The following is a 21,549-nucleotide window of genomic DNA, read 5'->3' as shown; positions in this document are numbered from 1 at the left end:
GGATAAGTGGCAACAGAAATAGGCAGGTATTTCTGTGGACCTAACAGTTTTCAGTTGTATGCAAGAAGCTTACACAAAGCAAACTTTGTTTCTCTTCTGAATTTTGCTAACACTTTGCCCCTGGCACAGTAAGGAAAGGCCCCACACTCTGCCAAGCAACATTAAGCCCTCAGTTTTCCTGTGTCCCACTGACAGGGCTGTCAGAGCGACAGGAGACCCACTGCTTGACGTAGCTCCGTGGAAAGTCCTGCCCCTCCTGCTCAAGAGAGATGGGCCCACAGTTGGTCTGACTATTTTGCCCAAATTCACAATCAAGTGGACTTCCACAGTCTGAGTCCACAAAGCCACTGTCAATAGTGTCCAAATCAACGCAGACCATAGGGTAACTGTCACCGGGCCTGGTACTGTGAGGGAAGAAGTCGTAGGAGCCTTCACTGTAGGAAACACTGTCACCGCCAGGAGAAGGTAGAGAACCTGGATTTTCCAAATCCCACCGAAGAGGCTGCAAGCAAAGGGCTTCTAGGATGTTCCCCACTCCTCCTTCTGAAGACCTTTCTACTTGCTGGTGGACTGGGACACTTGTGCTCCTCAAGTGGTCTGTGGACACGGAACCTGAAGCAAGTATTTTGTCCTGCGTGCTCAGATCAGCCAGATGCAAGTCATGGGATATCCTTCTGTCTTCCTCATCAATGTTAACCTTGGGGTAACCAGGTCCTCCAGCACTATCATCTTCCTCACTGGTATGCTTATGTCCCCTGTACACGTGGTTACAGCTGCACTGGCAGTTACAGGATGTAAATTCATCAGCCACAGTCACCGTATCAATGGACAAGTGCCCGTATGACTGCTCCTCAGTCCCACCACTGCTGTTTACACTGGACCACAGGGACTGGCTATTGTGGCCTGGGGCAGTCAGGCAAGACACACAGGTCTTGCAAGTCAGATTGTTTCTCAGCTCATGCAGCTCTTCCCGTGAGGTGCTCTTAGAAGGACACATGGTGTAAACTTCTAGGACTTCTGGAAGGACTATTCCCCATTCAAAGAAATCAAAGGTCATTTTCGTATGGGATGCACCAACCCACTTCTGCAGAAAAGGACATACAGTGAGAGAGGTTAGTATCACAAGTTTTGAGGTTCCACAGAAATGACCAAAGTTCTTATGCTTTTAGAGGCAAAGGCAAACTCTAAAACCACTGACTCTTCCAATAGAACAGGGTAGGAGATGCTGTTATTACCAGACACCTAATAGTTGAGCTGTGTCAAGGCTCTTCTAAGTGTAGTGCTTTCTGCTGTGTATAAAATAGGTAAGAACACTGCACTTCATAAACACTATGAAGGCTTCTGACTGAGTGCTGCCACATCTGTCAGACTGCCTTAATCTTACTGGCCTCCTGCCCCAAACTGCACTCAGCATAACTATACACAAGCAAAATATTTGGGAAGAGAACAGCTTGGCAGAGTTTATTACCTTCTGACAGAGAGCATGGGAAAAAAAAAAAAAATCTTCATTACAGCAGGAAGCACCAAGTCTTATTTAATTAATTTTTAACCTAAGCTACAAAGAATTTTGTATTAAAGCTGTAATGGACAGAAAGGACCCGAGGTGCAAAAAGGGTTTTGGAGAAACAACAGAAAATCCTTTTCTTGGAATTGAGTGGGCAGAATATTTCCTATTCCCTCTTGACAGTTCTTTGCGAATTCCCACTCAATATCAACCTAAGAACTCACATACACACAAGTAAACAATGTTCCTTAGCTTTCCCTTCTATGTTTTAAGTTTTTCTCTAACATTTTCACTGCTTCCTACCCAATCCAAGAGTGCTGTCTGCAGAGCATTACTACTGTAATTTGTAAACATTACTCACCTAGCAAAACCTGCATTTCTTTGATGCAGGCAGGATGCAGTTGAATAAGACCTACATCAACTGGGTTTTTGCTGGCCAAAAATGACAAGTCTGTTCACTTTTTAGTGATGTCAGCACATCCTCTTAACATCCCTGCCTGTGCATCTTGTGCTGTGGCTGTGTGAGCAACTGTTGCTTTGATCTCCAAATTTCCTAGGAAGTAACTCAGCTTTAGCAACTGAGACTCCTTCCCTTCCCAGCAGCACTGAACAGCCTATGTAAAAACTGGCAAGAACGTCATTCCCACAGAACAGAGAAGCCCAAGGCTTCACCTGAGAGGAGCATGGCTCTTGGCATACCAGGGAGCTTTTATTTTAACCTTGAGCACTAGCCTGTGGCTCTCAGGAATTCACACACTGGGTCCTCCTGGTCCTTCTCCTGAGAGCAACTAGTACCAGCTGCCTCACCAGAGGATGCAAGTATCCCTCTGGTGCAGATATAGGAAGGCAGAACAGGTCTGAAAGATGAAGGAAGGAAGGGAGACAGTCACTACTGGCTTCGGCCTGAATAGCACCCCTCCAAGACTACTTGCTTAACCTAATTACAAACATCAGCCTTGCAGCAGTGGGAAAGTAAGTACATGAAGATCATTAGGGCCCTCTCCCAGAGGGTCTAAGAAGAAGCAAAAAGAAAAAGCAGACTCTGAAGTGCCTCTGATCAGTTCTGCTGTAACAACAGGAACTTGTTCAGAAAGAGGCAGTGATGTTTGCACTGATATGCCAGCACTTTTACAGTTTGATAACAGGACTGTGAGCTGCTCTTCAGCTTAATAAAATAATTATTTATGGATGCTCAATGTGCTTTTACTTTTGCATCCTGAGGACTCCAGAAAACTTTGCAGCTTTTGCAAACTATTTTGTTACAAAAGCAAGTTTGGCTGCTGTTAAATGAGAGGAGAATTTGGGAGGGCTAGGCAAAGTTACTCAAAGACAATTCCTTCATAGGGAGTCAAGCTGCACTGTACTATCACAGTGATTTTCCCCCAAAGCTCTGGACATCTTCCCAGGATAACAGGCATAACTACTGCCTACATGAGTGACTTTTCAGAGAGAACCATAAGGCTTAATGTTGAGCTTGTGTTACATCAGAGCCTGGAGTGGGAGATCTGGGCTTTAAAATTAAGTCTGTTCCATGGCCTTTATGGCCCTATGGGACTGCAGCTTTGGAAAAGTCCCAGTTATTGTTCTGGTATTTGACTCCCATCAGGATCCCAGTCTTGACAAATCACATGAACTCAGCTCATATACTGAGACAGCACCTACAGAGAATAAGCAGTACAGACATGACATAAAAGCCTTCATGGCACAGAACAGACACTGGAGAGCTCTGGTCGCTATATCTAGAGCCTTCTGGCATTCCTTTGAGATAGATTTCCCCTCCTACTGCCCTAAGGAGAATCCCTTGCCCAGGATAGCACAATGGCTTTTAAGTTTGTTATGTGCTCCACTCCACATGTTCTTGTGTAGCCCAATTATACCTTGAAATCTCCGTTATGCGCCAGGTAAAGAGGTTTGAAAAAGGGAGCAGGGTCTGGTATGCAAGCCATCTTCTTCCAAAAGCTGGAAGAGAAAAGAGAAAGGCTTTGGGGTTAAGCATTTGTCACAGATGCAAAGCAAGGTATCTCTAGATCCATTTCAAGCAACTGAAATCATCTGCCCAGCCTCATGAGTTAGAAAGTGGCTGAGGATCCAAGGATGTCTTGAGCTGCCAGAGCCATCTAATGGCCTTTCTTGTGAACCTCACAGGAGGTGGGACCTCAGCACTTGCACACACATATATTCATGCTAAGGAAAGAGATTCCAATTTTTTCCTTCCTGGAAAAGCACCAAGTGCTCAAAGTGCATTTTCCCCTCAGGCTGGGCTGGCTTGTGGTCTGCACATCAGAACTCTGCCCTCTGCAATTCTTTTGTGGACCTGGGCTGTGCCAGCCCTGTTGCTGCACGAGCCCAGCCCTCCTCTGTGTCAGCACCCCAAAAGGGAGAGAGGCTCCCAGCCAGCATTGTATGGCCTATGTCAGCTTTGAAAAGGGGCAGGCCAGCCCTGGCTACTGCTTCATCTGGCAGCTGCAGAGCACAGACAAGACCAGGAGAACAGTTCAGGAGGCTGGGTGGCCCTTGCTTCATCCTTGTGTGCCACTGTCTTGTCCCAACCAGCTGAATGGCAGCAGAGCCCCAGAGAAAAGCAGCTCGCTCCCAGGAGGACATCAGCTAGAGACCATACTTGGCTGGTCCTCACAAGCTCATAGCAGCCCATGCTGCCCATACAAAAAAGGCTGCCTGTGAACACCCCATCTTTATCAAAATAGAATAAGAGCATTTACTCACGCTTCCTGAAGCATTCTTACCTCTGCTGTTTGGCCAGAAAGGTTGCGATTGAAGCCGTGATTGAGACAACAACACCAAACAGCAGCAGCCATCCCATGCCTGCTGTTTGTGTTACTGTTGAACAAAGAGAAGGGTCATTCAGGCTCACTTTGCATTTATCCTCCGGTCAATAAGCAGGAGATGGTAAGAAGAAAAAGGGCTTTTGCAATGGAAAGGCTTGTCAGGCACTGGAAGGGGCTGCCCAGGGGAGTCACCATCCCTGGAGGTGTTCAAGGAGTGACTGGATGTGGCACTCAGTGCTCTACTCTGGTTGACAAGGTGATGATCAGTCACAGGTTGGACCTGATGATCTTGGAGGTCTTTTCCAACATAAATGATTCTGAGGCACCCTTAATTTCTTCCCCAGACTCTCTCATAGGGACGTTGAGGCTGTCACCTGGGCCCCATGGCCCAGGTCTGAATGAGAATGCTCAGAGAAGACTGCATCAATGAAAGGAGCTGCCCCATGGCCTGGCTGCACCACACACAGACAGCCAGCAAATTTGGGGCAGGACAGCTCCCTGCCACAAAGACCCCTGGTGTTTCTGACTCCTGGTTTACAGACACTTCATAACTGATCCATGAAGTGAAGAGAGAGAGCAGTTGGCCAGAGACATGTGAAGAAATGGTGTTGACTAAATGACTGTTTGGTGGCTGCTCTCCACCTGTGGTGAAAAGGTGCACCTTTAAGATCCAGACCTCAGATATCCCTTTGCAAATGGAGCTTGGCCCTGCTGCCACAGCACCGTGTAAACCCTGTAATATTTCAATTTGAGCTGCAGATGAATGAGAGAGCAGGGAAGCTCATTCTGCTGACATTGATTGCAGTTATCTTGCCTTGCTCTATTAGAGCAAAGGCTCCCTGTTTTCATAGCCTTTGTTCCACCACAAGAAACATCAGTGTACTTCTGTGCATAAGGTACTGTGAAATCCCTGCGGAGTGATGGCTACCAAACAAAATACCCACGCCCAGCATGACCAACCATTAGAGTCCAGTCCCAGAACTCAGACTTGAGAGCAGGATCCCTCTCCCCTCAGCTGAAGATAACACTAAGCTCCAGTAGGAGATCTCCCTCATTTCTGAAAGCTGCAAGCAGGACCCTGGGCATTTGACACTGAAGAGGAAGCTAGAGGTTACACTCCTGCTGTGGCACCAAAACCTACAGGCAACCCCACCAAATCCTTTTCCATGGGAGAACATCAATACTGACAGCCCATGCCTGTGGTTCCTGTACTCAGCAAGAAAGCTAACCATACCTGTCTAGACTATTTAGAATTTGTTCTGATTAACTAGATTTCATTAGAGTTCTGAAAGCATTCTGACACTAGACTAACTGGAAGGGCACGGACAGCTAGTAGCACGTACCGGCAGGGCTGGTTTTCAGTGACACTGGAAGACTCCATTCACTCCAAAACCCACGGTAGCCGCTGTCTTCGCGGGGTCTGGCTCTCACTTGGAACTCGTACTCAGTGTTCACCTGGAGTTCCCATGGTAGGATCACCAGTGTCTGTTTACCTTCATGAACAGCTTTAGTCTTCTGAGTCTGTGAATGATTAAACACCAAACACTCAGGGTTAGAGTAACTGTTCTCACTTTCCCCTCACTGCTGCAAAGTGAGGAGCCCTGTAAAATAACCTCCCCTGCTTTCATGTTGTTTCTTCAAGGCCATGCTCTGGCTGGTCTGCAGCTGCATTCAGCCACTGGGGAACCTTCCATACAGGACAGCATGAGAGTCAAATGAATTATCACTCTTCCTCACAGGAACTACTACTTCTCACACAACTTCTGCTTCTTGATTTATTTTTGGGTTTGCCTGTTTTCAGTCCAGTCAAGCAGAAACATATCTTTTCTAAACCATGAAAATACTTCTTCCACACCAGTGCTGCCATCCTGGTTGCACTGGCCTCCTCTTTTCTGGTACATCCTACTTGATGGTAAACTGACATCTCACTTACCTCCCAGCTATCGGCTCTTCTCTTATAACGCAGCTGATATTCCAGCTCCTCATTCAAAAAGTGGAAGGGAGATTTCTGGTAGGTGGTTTCCCAAGAAATATTGTAACCCTCTGAGAACAAAGTGGTCAGGTTGAATGGAGGCTGTGGTTTGACTGGAAGACAGGATGGTGTTACCTTTCATAACATTACTACAGACAAGACGGCCCAGTGTGGTATCAGCAATGCAGAGCAAGTAGGGAGCAAAACTGCCCTGGCACGGGTGGGCCTTCCTCATACAGGAGAACATACACAGCATTCCTGCCCCTCAGCCATGCACAGAACCTCACATCTGAGCAGCATAATGAAGTCAGGCCCGAGTTTTCGCTGAATATACCTTCTGCCTGTCTCTGAACCTCCTCATTGCTTAGGGAGCAGAAGAAGGTAGTACAAGAGGATAATAACTCCTGGGAGATGTAAAGAGTAGAGCACCTCTCATGACATAAAAGGACTCTATGAGGTCATGATCGCTTGAAAAATTGGGGAAATATTCCTCAATGTAACAGATATCAGGAAAAGCTGAGGCAAGGGGACACTGCATAAACCCGGTGCAATTCCCCTGTGTCCTAAGTGCCCCAAACCCAAGCTTTTATATCCCTGCAGGGTGTGTTCATGCGTGGAAAAGCAGTAACGCAAAAGTCCAGCAGGGCCTGCTACTGAGCTACATACAATGCCTCTGGACAGGGACCTTCAGGAGGTTTGCAAAGCACTACTACCCAATCCCTAGTCTGTCAGTGGAGTCAAGGGGACTTCCTGAAATGTTATGGCATTTGTCAAAAAGACAACACTTCTTAAGTAAAGTTTAATTTCAGAAGAATCCAAGTAGAAAAATCCTTTTCATATGCCTGCACGGTACCCATCTATCTGCCTGACTAACCACTCCTTTTCTTCAGTTTGCTACACAACCAGAACATACCAGCATTCCAAGTCAGTTCCACGATTGCATTCAATCTTCCTGTCATGCAGGAGAGATGATTAGGAATTGCCCCATAAAGGGGAACTGCTACATCCATTGTATCAGGGACACCTTGTGCCACCCAAAATAATGTCATGTTAGGTGTCCACTGCAAGAGCCTTCTGGAACTACTTTGAGATAAGAAGAGAGCTGGAAAAGAACTTTTGACTAGGGCACGTACTGATAGGACAAAAGGAAGTGGCTTCACACTGACAGAGGGCAGGGTAAGATTGTATATTGGGGAGAAATTCTTGGCTGTGAGGGTGGTGAGGCACAGGTTGCCCAGAGAAGCTGTGGTTGCCCCATCCCTGGAAGTGTTCAAGGCCAGGTTGGACAAGGCTTGGAGCAACCTGGTCTAATGGAAGGTGTCCCTGCCCATGGCATGGGGTTGGAACTTGATGATCTTTAAGGTCCCTTCCAGCCCAAACCATTTTAAGGATTCTATGATGTGTGACATTTGCAATAAAGCAATTCCTCCTGCTCTTTAGAATCCAGCCAAGAACAAATTCCTGCATTATAATCTAGGTATGAGACTGGTCGAAGGTGGAAATTTGTCACCTATTGCTTCATGGTGAAAAGGAATTTCCCCATGAAAAGCATGGACTAAGCCAGCTCTAAGCTCAGCCTCAAGCATAATAGTGACAATAAGAGCACAGTGCTCCGTGTAGATGAGTGTACACCAAATGTGGCCCCCACCACTTGCTGCCATGCTCACTCCTTGCCCAGACTATCCTGGCACCTAGACATAGTCAGACAGTATTTATCAAATCCACCATTTTTGTACTTACTGTTGTCTGACAAATAAAAGTCTTTGGAAATCACTTGCTGCCTATCAGCTACCTCTGTAACATCCACCTGGACCTTGGTATCTCCTAGGAGTTCAGTCATGTCCACAGTGCACATGTACTCTGTGTGACTGGTGTTCCTGGACAATTGCAGGAGACTGCACGCAGCCACAGTATTTTCAGGATCTTCCTCAGGAATCCTAAAAAACCCAAAACAAATAAGTCCACATCTACCACATGCTGTAGTTGTATTAATTTGTTGCTGAACCACCAGGCATAGAACTTGATTAAAAAAAAAGTCAACATGTTCAAATAAAAATTTATCTTTGAACTTTGACAGATGTTTTCCCCTTTCTATTTGCTCAGCTTAGCATCTTTGAGAGAAGTAGAAAAGTGTTTGTCAAAAGGAAAGGTGCTCCTCAGGGCTGCACAACCCAGGACTGCATCCACTCCCTTGCTGGGGCAGAACAGCAGCCATATGGGATTGAACAATCTGCACAAGCCCTGCCAATGCACATGGGTGAAAGTTCATTGTTAACAGCAGCAAAGGGCAAGGTATTCCCATGGGAAGAGAGCAGGCAATGCTAAGGAAGCTGGAGTCAGCGTAGCAGTCAGTGGAGGCAGGAACCAGGGGTCCTTTGCTATGGGGGAAGTCAGTTGGTAGCTGAAGTGTGAAATGCCAAGTAAAAAACCAGCATATCAGCAAGAACAGGATTTCTACCCAGCAAAGAGGACAGAAGGTCACTACTGTGCTATGGCCATGCCGAGATTCCTGCTAACTAGACTTTGCTCAGCTCATCCTACCAAGACATACCATGTTGCAGTGAGGTTGTATGAACCAGCACCCAAGTCATTTTTCAGGATACAGGACAGGGTCTGTATGTAGTCCACAAAACAAGTGAGGTTTTCACAACACACAGCTGTAGATTTGGAAAGAAAAAACATAATATCAACTTCCATGATAAAGCAAGCAGAAATTTACATCACCATATGCAGTCCTCAGGGTTCTCACTAAATCTGAAGGGAACAGATGACTCTGTGACAGCCCTCCTCCTGCCCTTACAAAAATCTCCAGCCTTGGGGTTAAGATGTGTTCCAGCTCTACAGGATGACAAGTCTTTGACAGCAAGATAAGTGTCAAACAAAAATCTATTAAAAATACTGTGGCAGCCAAATTGTGACTGAATTTTCAGACTTATCCCTGTCCCTTCTCATACAATCACTACAGCAGAGTCACATATTTTAGCAAGAGTCTTCAATTATATGGCACACAGAATAGGCATGATAACCCAGTAAGAAGCAGTACCATATTCAAACATTTTTATGATACCACTTCCTAAATTGAGTACTATTCTTTGCTAGTCTAGTTTTCATTGTATGACATGTACATGGCACTTTACTAAAATACCACTTTTTTTTTTAATGTGCAATTCTTTCTTTGCCTCTCTCTATTTTCTACAGCTTGATATCTGCAGCATCAATACATTTCATGTCCAGTTCCAGAGGTTTGATGCTTTTAATGAAATTTTGGAAAAAAATTTGCAAATTTATAATTATTAAAATTTCTGTTAATCATTCTGATAGGCACAATTTAATTACTTGTAAAGAAAACTTTAGAGGCAATTGTGGAATTTACACTGGTCATTAAGAAAATTAAGTCATTTGAAAGTGGTCACAAAGCAACATTTATGCTCTTATAATTGTTCTGCAGGAGCTCTGCTCACAGATCAGCATCTGACATGTGCTGTACAAAAGCACCATTGTTCTGTGCATAACACATTTCAGTTATCTCCCTGGATTTCAAGGCAGGGAAGATGCAGCACAGTGAGAAGTGTCTGCATTGATGGGTCCTTTCCTGACAGCACCCTGGACTGACTAAAACTATCACCACTACCCTAGGAATGGCTGAGTGAGGAAAGGCCTGCAGGAGATGCAGCATGTCATGCTGGTGCAAACCATGCCTCCTGCAGTGACCGTTCATCTCTGACATGTACAGTATCACCCCTTTTTGATGGGAATAAAATGGTTGTCATCTAGACAGAGATTCAAGGTTGTAACATCCATGATTAAATCAAGCATGGGTCCTCCCCTACCATCAGGGCTGCCCCAGCCTCATGGGAACTTGTTACTTCACAGCCATCAGGCACGCAAATCCTTTGACGCTGACCATGCTGCAAGCTCTCCTCCCGTTGTCATTCTGCTGCTTGTCTGGTTAGAGAAGCTGCACTCCCTGCTTCCTCCTTTCCCTTTGCAACATGCTTTGTGTTCAGTCTTGTTTGCAGATGATGAAAGCAGACTGATACAATATGTTCAACAACCACAATGCCCAATTTTACAGCTGAAGCTGTATGCAGAGAACCACCAACAACATGGAATGCAGGCAGCATGTGCACTGATGGACTAAAAACATCTGTTCCGCCCTCCAGATCAATTGACTGTCCCCACAAACAAACTGTCTCTGCATTTACGGTCCCAATGCACAGTAGGAGTGTCCAGTGGAGGGAGCAGCCTCCTTCTAGGCCAGGATAAGTTCAAAGGAAAACAAAGTCCAACTTCTCCTTGCTGATGTCACCCATCACAACATTTACTTTCCAGTCCTCCTACTCTCCATATGTGAGCTCTGGGCAGCACTCAGATTTGTATACAAGACCCCCATTTCTCCAAAGAGCTAGGAGAGGGACAGAAGAAATTTGGGGATATTTGCAACAGACTGGTTTTTTTAAACTGTAAATTATTCAAGTGATATGGCTGTCACTTTTTTTCATTTTGACTTTTTCATTTCACATCGACTTCAGAATTTTGTTCTAAAATTTTCATTAATTTTTCTCTTTTCATTTTGAGCCCTCAATAGACTCTTCTGAGGGTCCTGGTCTAGGTGCTGTTAGGTCCAGAGTCCTGAGCAACATACTTTTTCTCCTTTAGCCTAACTTTACTCTCCTACAAAAACGAGGTTAGAAATCTCTTGCTTTCCTTTAGCGAGGACAGCAAGTACTAATAAGCTGTTAAGCATTAGTAATTAGCATTCTGCTATGCTATTATGTTAATTAGTCAAACGGACTACTATTCCTAGGTAGCTGGTAAGCTGCAAGTGTATCTTTGGGCAAGAACCTGTTAACAAAATTAAGAGGACAACTTTTTACTGGGAAAGAAATAATTAAGTGTCCTAAACCCAGTTAGATCTAGGATGAAATGTCTGTCCTTGACAGCTTCAGAAACAAAATTCAAACACTTCTAACAGTAAGATCTAGGTTGATTCAAACTGAAACTAGTACACAGTAATTCCCTGGCTTGCATCACACAAAATTCAGACCAAACATCACAAACGTCCCATATGGCAGGAAGATATAACTCTGAATGCATCTTTTCTGTTAATTTAGGTTTAACTGGAGCAGGTCCAATGCTCTGCCTAGAAGCAGCACATAAGATATATCTAAGTTTCCCTGCAGACAGTTGTCACTGCCTTGTCCTGTCCATCTGACCTGTTCAGAGAGTCAGCTCTGAGTCATATGGAGTTTGCAGTGTGGGTAGGAACCAGCAAAAAACGGTGGGTGACTTTCTGCACAGTCCAGTCCTGAGCCAAGGGGCTCAGATCAGGAGAGGTTCACTCCACTGTCCCTGGCAGGCCTGCCAACAGCAACCATAAGCTGTGGTCTTGGCCACCAGAATCTTTGCTACAGCAACGGGTTTTTTGGGTGGGGGAAATCCTACTCTAATGTCACTGGGAGACATTTCAGGTCAAGCCAAGCACTAACTCTGCACTCTCCCTGCTGGTGCTGCTCCCTGCAGCAGTCTGCAGCCTGGCTGAGCTCTGCCCAGCTGTGCACCTTCCTGTGCCTGTCTTCCACTCCTTATCCCATAGAACCCTCTCCCCTGCCACCATATCTTGTGCTTGGTGTCCCATGGCAACCTGGGCTCATGCACATCTCATCAGAGCTGGCAACAACTGTCAAGATAAACCTGTGGGTGTACAGCCTGGAAAAAATATCTGAGAACTTACTGTATTGGAATAAAAGGAAGAAGGAAATATTCTGGAGCCACCGTTTGTTCCTCATGTTGGTTCTGACTGGATGTCCTGGGGGGTGAAGAAAAAAAGAAAAACACAAACAAAACAACCACAGTCAATTAAAAGCTCAGCTCAGACATCTACTAATATGATGAAGGTTGAGGTGGAATTAATCTTGCTTTCATTAAATGTCTAGAAGTGCTTTATTTAGGCAAGTAATTTCAGCTCTCCTGTGTTGTGTATCTACTCTGTGGGCTGAGGGAGGGATGATCAACAGCCCTGCCAACTGGCCACAGGTGAGGTCAGTGAAATCCTTGTTCCTTGCCAGCATGTGCACAGAGAAAGCAGCAGTGACTGCAGCCTTAGGCTATCCATGCAACAGGAAAGGCTCTTGGGTTAAGTGCTAACCCATTTTTTAATTCATTAGTTTCCTGCAACTAGAAATGGCTTACCACTGTGGGAAGTGACATTGCTGAAGGTTAAACATCTGTGCAGTGAATTAGTCAAAGAGTCTGAAGGTCATTGTGGGTCTGTATGAGCAAGGCTGGTGAGAAGTCATTGATTTGGCCTACCCATGGTTAAATAAACACAAAATATCTAGCTAAGGGACTCCAGGAAGACATACCAGAAAAAAAAAACCCGCCTCCCATGTGGCACGAAAGAGAACAATGTACAGCACTGACTGCAGGGAAAGGCTGTGCTGATGCACTTCGGTGCCATGCCACATAGTCTGACCTACCCTCTTTTAATTTAAAACCATCACCCCTTGTCCTTTTACAACAGATTCTGCTAAAGAGTCTGTCCGTATCTTACTAGCTTCCTTTAAATACTGAAAGGCTGCAATAAGGTCTCTCTAGAGCCTTCTCTTCTCCAAGCTGAACAACTCCAGCTCTCTCAACCTGTCTGTAGCCTCTCCAGTCCTTGGAGCACCTCCATGGCCTCCTCTGGACTCAGTACAGCAGCTCCACGTCCTTTTCATGTTGGGGGTCCCAGGGCTACAGGCAGAACCTCAGCTGGGGGTCTCACAAGAGCAGAGTAGAGGGGGAGAATCCCCTTCCTCTGTCCACACTGCTGGGAATGCAGCCCAGGGCACAGGTGGTTTCTGGGCTACCAGTGCACATGGATGGCTTATATCCAGCTTTTTGTCCACCAGCACCCACAAGTCCTTCTCAGCAAAGCTATTCTTGATCCATTTAACTCCCAGCCTGTACTGATATGGGGGGTTGTAGGTATCCAGGTTCTTGGGTGCCTGTGCTGCCTCCACCACCAGCAGCAAACACCCAGACAGTCACTCAGCAGAGAGAAGCCAGTGAGGCCTCTACCACGTGGGGAACATTTGTGGTGTTAAAAAAATTTCCCAGGTTTACTCAAATAATGAAAGTAAATAAATTTAGCAGCCAGCAGAAAGCCCCCGTAGCCCTGTGTGAGCTCAGGGATGTGCTCCCCAGGTGCCAGAGGAGATCAGCGAGCCTCATTCTGGAGGTGCCACAGACATTCAGTGGCTGCAGCACCTCAGCCCTTCAGTGGGAGCAGTGGTGCAGCTGCTGCCCTTCCTTTCCTGCAAACATATCCTGCCCAGGGAGCACTGCTCCAGCTCAGCAAGGAGCCCCAGGCACCCTGCCAGCCTCCCTCACCTGCTGCCAGTGACAGGACAGAAGCTCTCTTCCCCCACACTCCAGCCTTTCTTTCTGCATCATACATCACCTTGAGGAAACACCTTTTCTTGACCCCTCTGGTCCCAGCTCTCCAAGTTTCCTCTATATAATAACTCTTGCTGTTACCACTACTTCTGGTGGTGCACTTCCTGGTCACTGAGATACAGCCCACTGTCTAACCCCACCTTGTACTCCCACTCATCCTTCCACTGCTCTTCTCCAAATCCCCATTCCTTTGAGGAAGGCCTGTTGTTATCCTGCCATCTGAAACCTGCTCATCCAACCTCATGCCAAGATTGGCTGTACCATCAGCCCATCTCAGTATCACTTTGTTTTGTGACTGTCATACTCCACAGTCTTGGCCACGCTGGAAAGCCAAGAAAGGCAACTTGCTGCCTCTTCTTCAGCAGAGGAAGGAAGGAAGGGATGGGTCCTTAGGAGGGGTCTGCAGACCCACCACTTGTTTCAGAATCCAATTGGCAGGGCCTCTGCCACTTTATATCCGTGAGACTGCTGTAGCTCCCTCATTTTACCCCCATTCTTGCCTAAATGAACAGAGCAACACAAGGAAAGTATTTGCTGCTTTTACCTAGTGGACTATGGTTTCTTTCAAGTGCCTCCCCTACCTGCCTTCCACTCCTCAGAGTGGTACCATCAACCTGATGAGACAGGAAGGACTGAACAAGGAAAACTCGAAGCAAGAAACACAAGTAGCTCATTGGGAAGATGTTTTATGGAGTTGCCAGAGGCTGCCATTACACAATGGAGAGAGGTTAACAGGCAGCATTGTAATCTAGAAGGGAGGTTCCCGAATAAGAACACAGTGGAAAAATAAAAAGAAAAGCAGTAGGATCTGCTAACATGAGTAAAGCAAGTCCTCACTTGGGACTTCACTGTACCATCTCTTACCCTTGTCAGCACCCACAGACTAGTACAACACTTATCTCCTTCTCTTCTTGCAGAGTTCTCCTATCTCAGTGTGGTGGGAAAGGACTGCAGCCTCTGAGAGCACCACAGACAGTGTCAGCGCTGTGTGTCAGATCTGGCTGTGCTCCAGGTTGTGACGAGACATGGGTAGACAAGACACGTGCGGAAGAGTTGGGAAAGCTGCAGCTCTGCAGCAGTGTCTTCATGGTCTTTGATGTCTGAAAGACCTCATTACTTAAATGGAGATGTATAGCTGCCCTTGTTCTGAAGCTTTCTCCAGTCAGGTTCCCTGCAAACCTCAATTCAAGTCTGTGATTGAGATCCCCACCTTTCCTACACCCCTCCATTTGTTACACGCTTACCATTTGCTTCCATCTGTCCGCACGTGATTGTTCATCTGGAGGGAAGAACGGCAAGGGGCAATGAGCAGAGGCAGGAGCTTGTTCCCTGTCTGGCATTAGAAAAGTCCTTTCTACCACCTCATTCAGATCATCTCGGTCTATGAAATGGGGACTCCCAAGTCAGCTTCATGCAGCCTTGAAACACAGTCACTTAATTCTTATAAAGTGTTAGGCATCATACAGCTCCTGAGTGCCACTGCTGCAAACTCTGTGGTATCCTAGGGCACACTGTGCAAGACCACAGCAATAGAATTGATCAGCATTCCTATAGATATGCATATGTAAATGATGCTACAAGGTTTTAATATACCAGCAAATAGGAAACAGGATCAATACAGACACAGAGATTTATGAAGATTATTTTTCGTTAAGGATCTAGAAATATGATACTATAAGCTGCCAAAGATGGATGCAGTCTAACCTCTCAATTTGAAGTATTTTCAGGAAATGTATGCACTTACAAAACTTCCAAAAAACAAAACAAAACAAAAAAAATCCCAGAACCAACCCCCCCCCCCAAGCAAACAAACAAAACAGCAAAAAAACACCAACAAAACAAATCCAACCCAAACCAAAACTAATTAAGAATTCAGTTTAGGTAAAAAAGAGGATATTTCCAAGCATGAGAAAATGACTTTTGCTACACCCAAGCTAAAAAAGAGTGGAAGACACACTCCACCAGTTATATGTGCCCAAACAAGCTCTCTTCTTGAAAAAAATTCCTTATCAATACACACTGCCATCTAATCACAAAGCTGAAGCATTAGGGAGACAGGGGAATGCTCCGGCCGTTCAGTAGAGGCCAATAGCAATGACAGGCAGGGCACAAAGGGCATGTCAGCTGTAAGAAAGAGTTACAGTGAAGTTGCAGATATCAAGCAGCAACAAACTGGCAGCAGGGAAAACTAGTGGAAACATGAACATTACCTGCCCTGTCCTGTGCATTTCAGCTCTCCAACACTTCCATGGCTGGCCTGGCTAAACCATCACTGCGACTGCAGAGCCCATCTGCGCAGGAGCTGGGGTGAAGGTGGGTCTCATCTGCACTAAGAGCAAAGCCTACTTGTGCTCAACCATGGGCCGTTGTGTGTTGGAATACACAGCGATAAATGGAGATTGACGTCACTACTGTATCAGTATTACTGTGCTGACAGAAGGATGTGGTGAGAGGAGGTGATGAATTCAGGTCCAGACACCCACACAATATTTATTACTGTACTGCTCTGATCTCTTACATGAGAAAAGGGTGGGAGAGCCGATAAAAACTCACATAGCTAAAAGGTCATAGTGGAGCTGGTGGAATAAGACCCTTGCAGTGAGGAGGCATCAGTGTCACGGTACTAAAGGGCTAAGCCAAACTGCATAGTACAGCATGTGCCACATTGGAGACTGCCAAACACCGCTGTGCTCAGCTTCCATCCATCCATCCCCAAAATGGCCCCAGGACCAGGGCAACACCACCAATCCTCAGCTGACAGGCGGGGATATGGTCTGGCTCCTACACAGGCGGGGGGCTCATCGCTGCCCTATCTCATGCCTACAGCTTGTATCTGGGCTGGGGCTCTGCAAGTTGCAAGGCTGACACTGAGGGAGGGTCAGCCAACTCACCTACACCTACCATAAAAGGGGCTGCAAGGAGCCCATGCATACTTCTGTCCTTGGCCAAGAGGGAAATGAGCAGCACTATGGAGGGATTTGGCACACACAGTGTAGTGTGGTGGTAGGAGGGTAAAGAACAAGGAGCTGGAATAACCCAAGAAGACTGCAGCAGTAAAGTTGGCACAAAGCAGCAGGATGAGGGTGCAGGATGAGGGGGCTCCACATTCAGCCCTCCATGCCTCTGATCCACTCTTTTTCCCATCTGGGAAAAGCATCAGGTCTTTCAGGCCAGGGCAGGTGGCTCTTGACCATGTTTCCCAGGTAGCTGCTAGTAGCTGGGCTGGTTGTGCACTGTTAGAACATGCATACAGAAGGTCCCAAGACCTAGTGCAGAAGCTACTCCTCACAGTGTTTTAGAGCAGTCTGTAACAGAGACTAGCTCTCCCTTCTGTGTGCTTTGTGGATCACTTGCAGGCACAGTGTCAGGCCCAAGCTTCTAGAAAAGACTTGCCTCAGCTGATGCTGCCTGTGGGTTGTGGAGATTGTTACCACTGTTGGGTGCAGTGTGGGACAGCACAGGGTCAGTGAGGCTGAGCAGCTAAGCTAGACATTCCCCAGGCACTTAGTAATATCTTTCTGTTGTGAGGACAGCAGACCAGAACAGTGGTGCAGCCTTTCTCCCTGATTACACAGGACTCTCCGAGCTGTGCCAGTACTGTTATTTGTGCAGAGGAAGGAGGGAAAGGTATGTGATCAGTCTAAAGAGTGATAGTCTGGCTGGCACAAATGGTACTGCTTTTAAACCATGCAATTGTATGCATTTGATATTACAGAGCTAATTTTTAAAACAAAACCACTGATGGCACTCTAAGACGAATAGCTTTATAAATTTAAATACATTGCACCTAAAGGCCTGTTTTTCTCAAACTTAACTCATTAAAAGTGCAGTCTCAGCCCAGCTCGCAATATTCACCAAGAAGCAAGTGTGAAGGGCACACCAGGGAAGGCTTGGTAGATTCTGCTAGAGTTATTCATGACCCAAAAACATTTTGCCATGACTGGAAGAAGGATAGGTATCTGTAGGTATTTATCAGCAAGAATACATGCAGAGAAAATAACAATCAGAACTGACAATTCCTTCCTGTAGGAGAGGGAACTAGTCATGCTTGCAGTTATCAAGTTCATGGTTTGGGGAAAAAACTCCCCACAAACAGTACTACCTCTGTATTTTCTTCCTGTCACAATGGAGTTAAACCAATATCCTCAGCACCATCAAAGATACAGACCTGGCATAACTCTAGGGTCAAAGGCACCTTTACTGACTGGTGACATTTAGGAGGAAGATAATCATACATTACAATAAGTGAAAAATAGCAGGAGAACAGCTGAAACATGAATAACAGTGTTCTACTGGAAGGGAAAGCAATAGAAGAAGCCACCTCAAAGCTCAGGAAATGGGCTAAAATATGAATGAGCCAGGCAGAAAGCGGAGGTGTTAGTCAGCAAAGCAGCAGGTTGAAAAACACCGGAGCTCCGCAGGTGGTGGCTGTGAACTGACACAGGATGCTGCAGGGGAGGGAGGAGTGCATTGCTTTCAGTCTGGGAAATGCTGAGTGCCATCTGCAGAGACCCCAGCACCCTGCCCTCTTGCCTCCCTTCTGCCTTTGCCAGTTTTCTGTAGCTGCCAACACCGGGCTTGACCTCTTGTTTTCCCCAATATTCATCAAGTCTGAACCTACATGAATTCTGCATGAAGGCTGTAGTAAGAGGACATCACTTTGGCTCCTGACAGAGAAAAAAAGCTTACCTTTGCAGAGCTGTGACTACGTATGTCTTGCACACATGGAGGAGATTGCACAGAGGCTTGTATCTTCTCTTAGGAAATCACCAGACTCATGCTGGTAAACAGAAACAGGAATGACTGTGCCTGTGAACTCACCCTGACCATCTGGAACAGAAACCTACAGCTCTGTTCAGGCTCAAACCCAACTCCCTGCACCATGCAAAACATGCCCAGAGCATCTCTGCATGAGGTCAGCAAGGCTGTCATGCATTCCCACAGAGCTCACCTGAGTCAGCAGAGCTGGCAGAACTCCTTGCTCTGTTCACGTAGGTTGGCAGAACCCGACCCCATTAGAGGCAACATCTATCAACTTTGTCTCCAGATCTCTGCAAGCAAGGATGCACCAAGACCAGAGCTCTGCTGATGGCACACAGCTATTTATGGCAAGAGCCTCACGTGGATCTCATGGAGCTTTAGTTTACCACAGCTGTCAAAAATCAGCATGTCCCACCTATGCTGCCTGGCTGCAAAGCTTCACAGCAGCTCTTCGACACCTGGGGCTGGGTGCAGCAGCAGAGTGTGCCTTGGGTGGCTTCTGGCACCTCTTACAGGGTGAGAAACACACCAGCTATCTTCAACCTCTGACTGTGGCAGCACATTTAAAGCAAAGCAAACGGCTCACACAGCACACAGTGAGCTGCAGGGGATGGCTGGCTGCATCCCTAAACCACAGAACACACAGTCCTGACACAATTAGTGACTTCTCATGTCACTGGCAGCAATATATTGTGTCTTTAGAAGAAAAGGGGAGAAGGTGGTGACTTCTCAGAAAAGCCATCCCTGTAGCCCCCTCTGCTACAAAATCTTGCCATGCAAACCCAATACAGGAGCACAGCTGAAGGTTTTTAAGTGGTAAGAACAGGAAAGGTGGCTTGACCAGAAGTGGGAAGAACCCGTGACGCTTCCGGACAAGATCGTTTGTTGCAGGGGCCCAGCACAGCTCAGAATGAGGCCGTGAAATAGGCAGCACACAGCAAACTGTGGATCTTAATTCCTGCCGTAGTGAAGGAAACAAGGCACATCACAGCTTCATTGCCCCTGTCGTGTAGGAGCGTACTGTGTGCTTCTGGAGCACCTCAGCCAGGCAGCAGAGGGGGCAGACTACCCAGCAGCAAACTGCCTTGCACAACCTTCAAGCCCAGGGCCTGCCAGACACATGCACTGGTCAGCAATTGCAGCACAGTATGAGCCAGCTCCTCCAGACCTCGCTGGCTACTGACCACAGGCACTGCCTCCATGGCCAGCCATGGCCAGTGCTTTCCTGGTTCTCACAGCAACTCCACAGCCTCAAGACAAGAACTGGGGAGTGGTTATAACCCTCAGCCAGGTGTGGAAATTCTACCCGCAGAACACAGTCTAGTGCTTTCTCACCTCATTATAGCTCTTGCTGTTGTGTGGGTGGCTCACTGCAAGTGAAACCAACAGTAGCTGAGCTGGGGAAAAGCAGCCAACCTCAAACTCTTCAGCTTACGGCAAATTTCCCCATGTCTAAGAGCTGGGGAAACAGCAGCAAGCAGGAAAGTCCCAGTGCTATGTGTTAGTCACCAATTCAGTAAACTTCAAGCAGAGGATGAACACCACACTGCTATGAATGCCCTGCTCTTATACAATGGAGCATGATGAAGGAAGCAGCTGATCCATCACTGAACTGGGACAGGAGCTCCTTAGGATGTCTGTCGCACTCCACGGACTGGAGCAGGTCTAGCACAGCCATCTCTCTACCAAAGACAGGCTGTGGCTGTGACTGCAACAACTTTTGCCATGACAATTGCCACTCTGCATTCAGAATACAGGAACTTAGGTCTCCTGCACAGATGGTCAGAGTTTTATAGAGAGTATACTGGCTAAGAGCTAAAAAAGAAGCTGCTTCTCCTCTCATGCAGCTAAATGTGCCACAGCAGCCAGTTCCCCATTCTGCAGCCTATTTTTTTTCCCTTTCATCTTGTAGACTTGCTGGAGGGGTAGACAGCCAATGGTATGGAAATTTCCATACAGAAAGACATAGAAGGAACAGGTTGGAAGCAGGACAGTAAAAGGGACATATAGAGAAAAGCACCTTGAGATGTAAAGTTCCCCTCAACATTGCTTTCTCAGCTTGTCACAAGGAATGAGAACATTCAGGATTTAGCAAACCAGCGGTGCTGCTGACAGCTGTTATTAGACACTCTGGGAAAACACTCTGAGGTATGGCAATTCAGCAAGCTTTAACTTTGGTTGTGTTAGTGAGGTACCTGGAAAGTGCTCTCTTCCTCACTTGACTGTTTTTCCTTTGCTTCAGAACAAGCTGCTTTGAGAAATGACAGCCCTGCAGCTGCAAACCAGACCAGTTCACTGGTCTCCCTGCTGTGATTGCCAGCAAGTTCCTGCTGAGCTGTTGCTTGGCTTCCGACCTCGTCACTGCGGCGCAGTTGGAGGGGCCTTGAGGGCTGCAAGGGCTGATGAGACACTGATGGCACAACATGGCTCAGTCACAGCAGAGTGGTGAAAAAACCCAAAATTCCGGGTAATGTGAGATCATGATACATCACCACATGGGAGCCTGGGGCAGACCTTGTACTCAGCAATCTGCAGAGGCGGGACATGATCCATGTGTGTGTTTGTGCATGTCCACACGTACCTGGGCATTGCACAGGCACAGTTCCCCCAATATTAGTAAAAAACATGTATGTCTTGTGAAAGCAACTGCATGCAAAATAACACACTTTAGAAGCACCTCTGTCAGGGCTAGAACACAAACTGCACAAGTCACATTCCCCAAGGGGTTTTCTACAGAAAAGACTTGGCTAGGAGAACAAAAACTGTCCTCTCAGCCTCTATTCACTAAGGAGTTTTGACACATAATTCTACAGTCAGAGGTAAACCTTAGGCAACAGGGTTTTGGAAGTCACAACCGCCTCACTTGATTCTCTTAACCCTTTGTTCCTTCGGCCCTATCACTGCAACACCTAAAAGAACTGGTTTTCTCAGATAAAGCTCATGGTGGATGAACACTTGGAACATCCTTGCATCTTGCCTCAGTGATGCAGGGTCACAAAGCAAGATGCAGAGGCAAGTTATTTAAAAAGATGACCCTGTCCTAAATTAACTTGTCCCTACCCCCAATAACTTGACTCCACATCCCC

The 21,549-nt window shown here is 46.6% G+C and overlaps 1 protein-coding gene across 5 annotated transcripts; it reads right to left on the bottom strand.

The window, feature by feature from the left end:
- Positions 1–92: 92 nt before the first annotated feature.
- IL21R (interleukin 21 receptor) lies at positions 93–19,232 on the bottom strand. Of its 5 annotated transcripts, XM_032703422.1 has the most exons (10): positions 18,654–19,232; positions 18,392–18,482; positions 11,997–12,071; positions 8,814–8,919; positions 8,003–8,199; positions 6,224–6,375; positions 5,634–5,811; positions 4,249–4,345; positions 3,382–3,463; positions 93–1,084 (listed from the first exon to the last, which is right to left on the bottom strand). In XM_032703422.1, exons 3-10 carry the CDS (start codon positions 12,049–12,051, stop codon positions 170–172), a joined length of 1,782 nt encoding a protein of 593 aa, XP_032559313.1. In that variant the 5' UTR covers positions 12,052–12,071; positions 18,392–18,482; positions 18,654–19,232; the 3' UTR covers positions 93–169. The 5 variants fall into 5 exon arrangements, with proteins under 5 accessions (XP_032559313.1, XP_032559312.1, XP_032559314.1 ...); XM_032703421.1 differs by lacking the exon at positions 18,392–18,482; XM_032703423.1 differs by lacking the exon at positions 18,392–18,482 and having other exon boundaries at positions 4,249–4,342.
- Between the last annotated feature and the right edge of the window lie 2,317 nt (positions 19,233–21,549).

Source organism: Chiroxiphia lanceolata, chromosome 16 (assembly GCF_009829145.1).
Source record: "Chiroxiphia lanceolata isolate bChiLan1 chromosome 16, bChiLan1.pri, whole genome shotgun sequence".
Lineage (NCBI taxonomy): Eukaryota > Metazoa > Chordata > Aves > Passeriformes > Pipridae > Chiroxiphia > Chiroxiphia lanceolata.
The sequence above is the reverse complement of the archived record's forward strand: the minus strand, read 5'-3'. Positions and strand labels throughout refer to the sequence as shown.

What these genes read in the sequence shown, in the direction of transcription:
- IL21R (XM_032703422.1), bottom strand. Translation starts at nt 12,051, where the DNA reads ATGAGGAACAAACGGTGGCTCCAGAATATTTCCTTCTTCCTTTTATTC. An exon ending in TACAACCTCACTGCAACATG is followed by an intron (nt 8,200 to 8,813) that starts GTATGTCTTGGT and finishes TGGGTTTTTTAG; the next exon opens with GATTCCTGAGGAAGATCCTG. An exon ending in CTTTTATTTGTCAGACAACA is followed by an intron (nt 6,376 to 8,002) that starts GTAAGTACAAAA and finishes CCTGTCTTCCAG; the next exon opens with TCAAACCACAGCCTCCATTC.